Source organism: Halichoerus grypus, chromosome X, assembly GCF_964656455.1.
Source record: "Halichoerus grypus chromosome X, mHalGry1.hap1.1, whole genome shotgun sequence".
NCBI classification, from domain to species: domain Eukaryota; kingdom Metazoa; phylum Chordata; class Mammalia; order Carnivora; family Phocidae; genus Halichoerus; species Halichoerus grypus.
This window is the reverse complement of record NC_135727.1, coordinates 16,825,902-16,835,754: the sequence shown is the minus strand read 5'-3', so window position 1 is coordinate 16,835,754 and position 9,853 is coordinate 16,825,902. Positions and strand designations below refer to the sequence as shown.

At 56.7% G+C, this 9,853-nt stretch overlaps 1 protein-coding gene across 1 annotated transcript; it reads right to left on the bottom strand.

The window, feature by feature from the left end:
- Nucleotides 1-414: 414 nt before the first annotated feature.
- On the bottom strand, nt 415-3,934 carry LOC118530350 (small integral membrane protein 10-like protein 2A). The gene is made up of 2 exons (XM_036083767.2): nt 3,214-3,934; nt 415-2,340 (listed from the first exon to the last, which is right to left on the bottom strand). Exon 1 carries the CDS (start codon nt 3,811-3,813, stop codon nt 3,577-3,579), a length of 237 nt encoding a protein of 78 aa, XP_035939660.1. The 5' UTR covers nt 3,814-3,934; the 3' UTR covers nt 415-2,340; nt 3,214-3,576.
- Between the last annotated feature and the right edge of the window lie 5,919 nt (nt 3,935-9,853).

Sequence of the window (9,853 nt, the reverse complement as noted above, 5' to 3'; positions counted from 1 at the left end):
CAGTTCCGGTCTCGGGGGGCCGCGGGGGGGGGAAGGACAGCAGGCTTCCGGTCCCCATGGTTTTATCTTTTCCAAAACTGGGCGCCCACATGGCTGGCAGGGAAGCAAGGGGGACCTCGCCACCTGCTGTTGCAGACGGGTCTCCAGGTGATCCAAAATGATGTGCAGGGAGCCTCTTTCACCCCCCCCCCCAGCCCACCCTCAAAAGAGAGAAGACCTAGGTATCAGGTCATCCAAATAAAGGTTGTGAATGGGACAAATTGCCACCTCTCTGGCCAGGCCCCTGCCGCCACCTTCTCCAGGGGCCCTGGCCCCGCAGGCCTCCACCCCTGCAGCCCTCCGCGGCCCTCCCAGGTGACTTCACGGCCGGCCCCCCTCCTCTAAGCCTACCGCACCACACCAGAAGAGGAGGCCTCCAGTTTTCTTTTACTTTATTGAACTCAGGGAGGGTTTGTTTTTTTAACTTAGAGTGACAAGATTTGACAACACCGGGAACGAGACCATTCTCTGAGCAGCAGGTGCTGACCAGTACAGTTAATCACACACAGCAAAGTGACAGTCATCTCCAGCCCGTGTCTCGGATTCTGTAGAAGCTCTGCTGCCTGGAAAACAGACTGCAAATAAATAAAGTGCATCGAGAGCCTGTCAGGCAGCCAGGGCCCAGTGCGGGCAGAGGGAAGGTGGGGTGGGGAGAAGCTCGCTAACTACTCAAGGCCAAACCGGTCAGAAAAGCAGAGGCAGGACCACAGGCCGAAGAAGGGCAGCCCCTGCCCAGGCCCTCGGGGGCTGTGCGGAGACTTCCGGGCCCCCGGGGCAGGGCAGGCACTGACCGGGGCGCCCCGCAGGGCAGGGGTCTCGGGCCAGGGCCCTGAGGCTCCCCCCACCCCCTCCCTGTGGGCAAGAGGTGTCACAGGCCCCAGGCAGCTCCAGCTGAGCCACAAGGCCGCAGCTGGGGAGCAGGTCACCCCGAGGGTGAGACGGGGCCTTGCAAGGGGCACATCTGCGGATCAGCCCCAGGGAGGCCCCGCGTGGCTCTCACACGCTGTCCCCGGACATCTGTGGACGGAGTCGGCAGGCCGGCAGGCTCCCAGAAGTGGGCCTGGGTGGAAAGGGTTGGGGTGCGGGAGGCGCCACCGGGACCGGGGACCCCAGGACACTTGGCACAAGGCAGGAAGCCATCGCACCCTGTCTGTGGGAAGCTGCAGGGGACACACGGCGGCCTCATCCGGCCTCGGTCTCCGGGGTGAGGCGGGCACAACTCTTCACTCAGGACCCGGCCTCCAGCGTGGCGCCTGAGGAGGGCAGGAGGTGTGACACTGGGCCACCGTGTCCCTGGGGCTGGCCAGCCTGCTTGGGTTTTCAGTCCCAGGAATTCGGAGCCTGGGAGCCGAGAGCAACCAGTGACAGAGCGGCCGTGGGACCGGGGTCCTTCCTGGCCCGCCTCGGGAACCACGCCTGGCCATCCTGGTGCGCCAGGGAGCCGCACACCTGGGGCCTCCAGGGCCACTTCAAGCCCATCCAGAGGAGGTTCTCCTGTGGGATCCTGGGCTTGGAGCTGGGGCGGGGGACGCGAGCCTGGGGACAGACAGATGGGGTCGTGCGTGGGTCCCAGCCCCATCCCAGGTTTATCCCTTCACCCTCCTGGTTCCGTCCTGTCCCCAGCAGCCACGCCACCAGCCCACCCCCACCCTGCCACCCAAACTGAGAGGCTTGTGCCACTCAACTGCCGAGGAGCCCTTGGTCCAGCCTGGGGTGGGGCGGCAGGGGAGGCCAGGCTCTGTGGGTAAAGACCTCCACTCCGCAAGGCGTTCTAGGACTCTCTCCTGTGTCCATCTCAGCGCTGACGGTCTTCCCTGTGACCTCCCACACCACTCCAAGAAAAGCCAGTTCCCCACATTCCCTACCCTGCACCTCTCTCTCTCTCTCCCCCTAGGTCCCCCAGGGGGGGCCTTGAGCTCCCCTTCCCCACCCCACCCGTGCCAGGTTTTCTCAGATTCAGCCCCACTCCTTCTTATCTGTAGGACAAGGACACATCTCTCCCTGTCCCAGAGCCAGCTTTTCCAAGCATCAGGTGGGGAGAACAGAAGGCCCTCAAAGTGTTGCTAGGAGATGCAGAGCTGAGGTGACAGGGTGGCGTCCTTCCCCATGCCAGAACGGGACCACTGGCTACCCCAGCCCTGGGGGCCTCTGCCTGGAAGGTCCTTTCTCTCCTCCTGGGCCAGGCCCTTTGCCCAGCTGCTCCCCTGGCAGCTCCGGGGCCAGGGGCGGCCCCTGGGCACGGATTTGAGTCTCTTGACAAGGCCACGGAAGGGGTGGGTCACCACCTACAAACCCCGGTTCCTGAAAGACAGAAAGAGATGGAGACTTCACAGTGGCCTCCCCACGGAGAGTGGGGCCCTCGCCCAAGGGCTGCCTCCTCGCAAGCCGCTTCCGCACCCGCTCTCCCCACCCCAGCCTGAGAGCTGCCCCGGGCTCCAGGAGATCCCCACTTCCCCGGCTCCTCTGGGCGCACGGGGGCTGCTGCCGGCGGCATTCAGTGGCACCGGCAGGGCAGCCGTGGGGGCCGGAGGGCGGGCGGCTGCGAGGGCGCGACAGCGAGACTGTGGGGGCAGGGACAGGGCGGAGCGGCCTTCCCCCTCCCCCGGGTCTCCAAATGTCCAGGCGCCCAGCGCCAGAGGGCGCCCCCAGAGCGGGAGGGGGGCAGTGGGCACAGCAGGAGCAGGTCCAGAGCAGTCCCCCGGCCCCCAACACAGGGCGGGAGGCAGTTCGGCCACGGGCGGGAGGGAGATGCCCAGAGCCCAGGGGCCTGGGGGCTTAGAAGGGGCCCGACCAGGGCTTTGGCCAAGAACACAACCACCCTCCCTGTCTGGCCCCCCAAGGGGGGTGAAGGGTGGCAGCATCTTTTCCTTCTAGAGCCTTCCCCGGCGCCTCCCCAGCCCATCCCCTCCACTCCCTGGGGTTCAGGTGGCAGCACCAGGGCCTCTGGGGAAAGCGGGGCGGGGACGGGCTGACCCTCCGAGATGCCCGGGCCGCCGCCGCCCCTCACCCCCGTCTGGGAATGAGGACCGGGGAGTCCGGGGCGCCTGCGGCCCCCCGCCTGGCCAGCTCAGGGGCTGGCTTCCAGGGCTCCCGTCCCCAGTTCCCCCTGTCCCCGAGCTGTCACGGCAAGCGCCGCCGCCGGCCCGCACGCACGTCCAGCCTCCGGCCTCTTACCTTGCGGACCCGGGCCAGTCCAGCCCCTGCTGCGGAATTTGTCCTTGCTGCTTCCCGGGCTCTGGCCGACGTGAGGCAACAGGTCGGCCGCACTCCAGTCGGGTTTTGTTCTTTTTTCTTTCCTCTCGAGCCCGACGGAAAGGGTCCGTTTGCAGAGTTTCTGTGCAATAGGTCACCCGCCGCGCCGCGGGCTGGGAGGCGGGCGGCTCGTGGCCGGGGCCGGGCCGGCTGGCCGGCGTCCTCCCGCGCAGGTCTAGGGCCCGGGGGCCCGGGCCGCCCGGCCTCCTGCCCCCGCCGCGTCCCGCCGGCCGTCCTCCATGCCGGCGCGCGGGACCCTCCGGCCGGGGCTGCGGCGGCGCCCGCTCACTCGATCCGCACCTGCAGGCGGACGTTGAGCATCACCGAGGCCACCACGTAGAAGTAGGGGAAGTTCATGCGCAGCCGCCAGGCCAGGTCGAAGAAGGTGATCAGCGTGCGCGTGAGCCCCTTGCAGAAGGCGCCGTACGAGCCGCGGGCCGCCGCCGAGCGCGACAGCCGCACCGCCAGGCCCGACAGGGCCGCCGCCGCCGCCGCCGCCGACAGAGCCGCCGACGCCGCCATGGGCGCGGGCCGCCGCAGGCCCCGCAGACCCAGGGGAGCGCGAGCGGCCGGGCAGGTGGACGCGAGGCCTGAGGCGCCCCGCCGGCCGCCGGTGCCCTCCCGCCCCGCCCCGCCCCGCCCTCGGTCACCCCTTCCCTGGCCCGGCCGGGGACGCAGCCTCCGCGGCGGCCGCCACCGCCACCGCCCCTCCGGAGCAGCCTATGGACAGCTCCGCCCCTCGCCGGCTGCCGGGGCGGCCGCCGCTAGCGTAACCCCGCCCCGGGTGTGGCCACGCCCCCTCCCGGGCGCCACCGAGCGGCCGCCGCCGACACGGACCGCCCACGGGACCGCCTCGCCGGCAAGCCCCGCCTCCCCCTGGGCGCCCAAGGGCAGAGCCCGAGGGAAGAAGGGATTGCGAGGCGGTATCCCCCCGGGATCGCTTTGGGGGCGTGTCCTTGAGCGGAGCGGGCGGCCGGGGGTCTGGACCGCTCTACGGGTTCCGTGCGGACGGCCTACCGGGAAGGCTCCGCCTGTTTACCTTCTCCCCCTTCCCCACTGTCTCCACAGAAAACCCGGCCAGGCGACCCATTGTACCTTTCTTTCATTCGCATTTCTCTGCTAACTCAGCAGCACTGTAGAGTTTCACCACACGCACAGGCGCATTTTTTTTTCTTTTTGCTATATTTGCTGGTCATGTGTATTTCTTTACTGAATTGCCCCATTGTCTTTCTTTTACCTGTAAGGGAGGAAAACTTTCCCTCTATACTCTAATATTCTATTTGTACACACCTCCTAGGTTATGAAATAGATCGACAACAGGCAGATTAACTGTAGGAAAGGTATACACATTTATCAATTTTTAATATTACCTGAACAGGGACATCACAGAAAAAAAATGTGAACACCCAGAGAGGCAGTGAGATTTGAGAGCTTATATACCATCTTAATAGGGGAAGGGGAACGGAGATGTAGGCAATTTAGGGGAGACTAAATGATTTTTAGGAAAGACGAGTGGGTTCTTAGAATAGATAGGAGATATGACAGAGTTTGGATGTGGTGTGGACTTCTCATTCCTCCCCCCGCCCCCCCCGTAGTAAGAATCAATTTCCCTGGTTTTTTTATTTATTTTATTTATTTTTTTTTAAAGATTTTATTTATTTATTTGAGACAGAATGAGAGAGAGAGCACATGAGAGGGGGGGAGGGTCAGAGGGAGAAGCAGGCTCCCTGCGGAGCAGGGAGCCCGATGCGGGACTCGATCCAGCGACTCCAGGACCATGACCTGAGCGGAAGTCAGTCGCTTAACCAACTGAGCCACCCAGGCGCCCTCCCTGGTTTTTTTTAAAGATTTTATTTATTTATTTGACAGAGAGAGAGCACAAGCAGGGAGAGCGGCAGGCAGAGGGAGAAGCTGACTCCCTGCTGAGCAGGGAGTCTGACATGGGGCTCCATCCTAGGACCCCAGCATCACCAACCTGTCCGAAGGCCGCTGAACAGGGAGCCCTACTCGGGCAGGATTCCAGAATCCTGGGATCATGACCTGAGCCGAAGGAAGATGCTTAACAGACTGAACCACCCAGGCGCCCCAGGAAGGCTTTTCTATAGAGGAAAGGGGGAGGCTGGGCTGGCTTTTGGAAACAAAAAGTCCATTAGAGTAAATTCAGGGTTCCAAGTATAGTAGCTTTTCATTGGCTTGAGTTATGACTATCTCTCATTGGCTGGGCTGAAACACCTTTTGTTTTTCCTGCTGGGGTAGTAATAGCTAATGTAATGTCTTATTTGGAAGATATGTCTCTTCCTGTTGGGGTCTGCAATTTATAAGGAATGATAGGACCTAGGAGCTCCCCCTTCTGGTCTCCTGACTCCACTTTATTTTGATTTTTTATTTTTTTTAAAGATTTTATTTATTCATTTGACAGAGTGAGACACACTGACAAAGGGAACACAAGCAGGGGGAGTGGGAGAGGGAGAAGCAGACTCCCACTGAGCAGGGAGCCCGATGCGGGGCTCAATCCCAGGACCCTGGGATCATGACCTGAGCCGAAGGCAGACGAGTACCGACTAAGCCTCCCAGGCACGCCTACATATAACTTTTAAAAAGCTGTCTGCAGGGGCGCCTGGGTGGCTCCGTCCTTAAGCGTCTGCCTTTGGCTCAGGTCATGACCCCGGGTAATGGGATCGAGCCCCGCATCGGGCTTCCTGCTCGGCGGGAGGCCTGCTTCTCCCTCTCCCACTCCCCCTGCTTGTGTTCCTGCTCTTGCTGTCTCTCTGTCAAATAAATAAATAAAATCTTTAAAAAAAAATAAAATAAAAAAATAAAAAGCTGTCTGCAAGGGGCACCTGGGTGGCTCAGTGGGTTAAGCGTCTGCCTTCGGCTCAGGCCATGATCTCAGGGTCCTGGGATCCAGCCCCATGTTGGGCTCCCTGCTCAGCGGGGGGCCTGCTTCTCCCTCTCCCTTTGCCTGCCATTCTGCCTACTTGCGCTCTCTCTATCTCTCTGTCAAATAAATAAATAAACTCTTTAAAAGAAAATAAAAAAGGGGCGCCTGGGTGGCTCAGTCGTTAAGCGTCTGCCTTCGGCTCAGGTCATGATCCCAGGGTCCTGGGATCGAGCCCTGCTTCGGGCTCCCTGCTCAGTGGGAAGCCTGCTTCTCCCTCTCCCACTCCCCCTGCTTGTGTTCCCTCTCTCGTTGTGTCTCTCTCTGTCAAATAAATAAATAAATAAAATCTTTAAAAAAGAAAAAGAAAAGCTATCTGCTAGAACTAGATTCACAAGGATGCTGCCCCAGTTTTAACAAGGAGAGCTGGCTTGAGTATTTCGACTCTCTCAAAATGCCTGTTCAGCACCGCACTTGAACATCTCGGTGGCCTCTCTATAACTGTTTAAGCAACTCAGCAGAGTCATATATACTGATATGGCAGTTCCTTCCTACTCGGTCAAGGGAAAAAAGGCAAACCTGAGGCATCAAAGAAACTGAAGGAGGTGGTAAGGAGTAGGACTAATCAGTGGTTCACTTTACCACCCAAACACCAATTCCATCTCTGTGAATACATCCTTCAGAAATGAAGGGGAAATAAAGACATTCTCAGATGAAGGAAAATTAAGAGAAATTTTGACCAGTAGACATGTCTTTAAAGAATGGCTGAGAAGGGGTACCTGGGTTGCTCAGTCAGTTGAGTGACCGACTCTTGGTTTTGGCTCAGGTCATAGTCTCAGTGTGAAGAGACCAAGAGCCCTACCTCAGAGCGCTCAGCAGGGAGCGTGCTTGAGATTTTCCCCATCTCTCTCTGCTCCTTCCCCGCCCCCCCATGCTTGCACGCGCGTGTCTCTCTCTCTCTCTCTCTCAAAATAAATAAATAAATCTTAAAAAAAAAAAAAGTGGGGCGCCTGGGTGGCTCAGTCGTTAAGCGTCTGCCTTCAGTTCAGGTCATGGTCCCAGGGTCCTGGGATCAAGCCCCGCATCGGGCTCCCTGCCCGGCGGGGAAGCCTGCTTCTCCCTCTCCCACTCCCTCTGCTTGTGTTCCCTCTCTCGCTGTGTCTCTCTTTGTCAAATAAATAAAATCTTAAAAAAAAAAAAAAAAAACAGCTAAGAGAAGTTTCCTAAACAGAAAGGAAGTGATCACCTGAGGAGGATGGCACTTTAGGAAGGAGAAAGAGTGATTGGAATGGGTAAAACTAGGAGGAAATATGATAAACTATCTTCCTCCTGAGTTTTAAAAATTCTTTTGATGGTCGAAGCAAAAATTATGTCATCTGATGAGGAGGAAATACTTGACATTTATATTTAAAAGTGAAAAGACTGGGGTGTGTGGGTGGCTCTGTCGGTTAAGCAACGGGCTCTTTGGTTTGGGCTCAGGTCATGATCTCAGGGTCATGAGATCCAGCCCTGCACTGGGCTCTGCCTTGGGCATGGAGCCTGCTTAGGATTCTCTCTCTGCCAATCCCCTGTGATCTGTCTCTCTCAAATAAGTAAATAAATAAAAACTTTTAAAAAGGTGCACAGGTTGGGGCGCCTGGGTGGCGCAGTCGTTAAGCGTCTGCCTTCGGCTCAGGTCATGGTCCCAGAGTCCTGGGATCGAGCCCCGCATCGGGCTCCCTGCTCGGCGGGAGGCCTGCTTCTCCCTCTCCCACTCCCCCTGCTTGTGTTCCCTCTCTCGCTGTGTCTCTCTGTGAAATAAATAAATAAAATATTTTAAAAAATAAAAAATGAAAAGGTGCACAGGTTAAAAAAAAAAAAAAAAAACACTGAAAATGTTCAATAGACCTAAATAGAAGTAAGATTTCTACACCTCACTGGAAGTGATTTAAATTATCAGTGCCAGTAGGCTAATGTTCAGTTAGTATGTGTAAAGCATACCATTTTCTTACAGCTGCTTTTTACCTTATTTTCTCCCTCTCCGTCTTGGGAAAATAATGCTCTTATCCAATCTATTGCAAAAGGGGGAAAGCTTTCACACTGCTGGATCTGTTCATGGTCTCAGAGACCCCTTGGTCTTACACGTCACCAATGTGTCCTTAATCCCAAACGCCACTTTCAGTTATACCCACAAGCTTATGGATGTTACCTCTCAAGTGACACTATTATGGCCCACTGTCCCCATACCTTGTCTCCGTCTTTCTTCAGCCATAACTGTACCGGCTCAGTTAAATCACTCCAAGTTTGCCAATTGTATAATCTTCACCACCTCATGCCCCTTTCCTTATCTAAGTGTGTCCTGTCTCCCTGCGCCCAGGGGAAATACAAATCGGCTAATTCCTCTTTGCGGGATTTTTAGAAAGGACTCTTTGAGGATGGATGGCCTCTCACAGGATGTCATCCCAACTCCTGTGATTCCTGGCTTGAAAGCGTCGATCAGGAAATTCTGGCTCATGGATCTATCAACAACCAGACCCCAGCTAGAGTATTCGGAGCTCCACCTGGTTTCATTTTTGTCTGGCGCTGGATGGCTTTTGCCACGGGCATACGACTAGGTAGCTGGCGAATTGGAGGTCAGTGTTTATTGGGTTGGTTAACCATCCGTGTCAGGATCCAAAATAAAGCGGAGGCTTCCCATCGGCCCATCCCGTTAAACCTCCACAGTTGCCTTAAATGGGAACTTCCAGGAGATGTACGTGTCTCTGGGTTTGCCTCTGTAGGGAGAGCCTTTGTTCCTTGGGTCAGAGTAAACGCCAGTGAACACACGGTCAGAAATCTCTCCCTTACGTTAGGAGAGGTAGCTGAGTCCACAAGGTGAAGCAGCAGCGGCTCAACAGCAATCACCTGACTCATCGGCTAACGTGGTTTGGGATAATCGTGCAGCCCTTGATCATCTACTTGTTGAACAAGGAGCTGTTGTGCCATAGCCAATACCACCTGCTACACCTGCAGAAATCCCTCTGGAGAAGTAGAAAGCCAGTTGCATAAAATGAGAGAACAAGCACATCGGCTACAGTGAATTTCATCTGACAATCCACGGTCCTTTGATCTCTTTAGCTGGTTACCTTCAGGTTGGGGCTCCAGGTTCGGAACCATTGCTCAAGCTGGATTTGTCATACTACTTTTAATTCTGCTTCGTTTTAAAACTTTGTATATGAGCCTGATAAGCCTTTGTAGAAACAATCTACCTAATAGGGTGATACTAGCCCAGCACTTTGAGACGATCTCCAATGTCTACAAACCTGATAAAATATACACTTTTTTTTTTTTTTAAGATTTTATTTATTTGTTTGAGAGAGAGACAGAGATAGCAGCAGAGAGCACAAGCCGGGGAGGAGACGGAGAGAAGCAGGCTTGCAGGCTTCCTGCTGAGCAGGGAGCCCTACCCAGGGTTCCATCCCAGGACGCTGGGATCATGACCTGAGCCTAAGGCAGCCACCCAAGCGACTGAGCCACCCAGGTGCCCCAAGATACACACTTTAGATGTGAATGCCTGAGAGCTCTCCCTCCTACCCTTTCTTATTACTAAGTGTGATCTCAACGGTTGCCCTCCGATGTGAGATATGGCAACCAGGGAAGTTCCTGCGTGGTACTAAGGGACAAAACCACTGAATGTAGAAAACCTGACTCTTGATTGGTGATGCT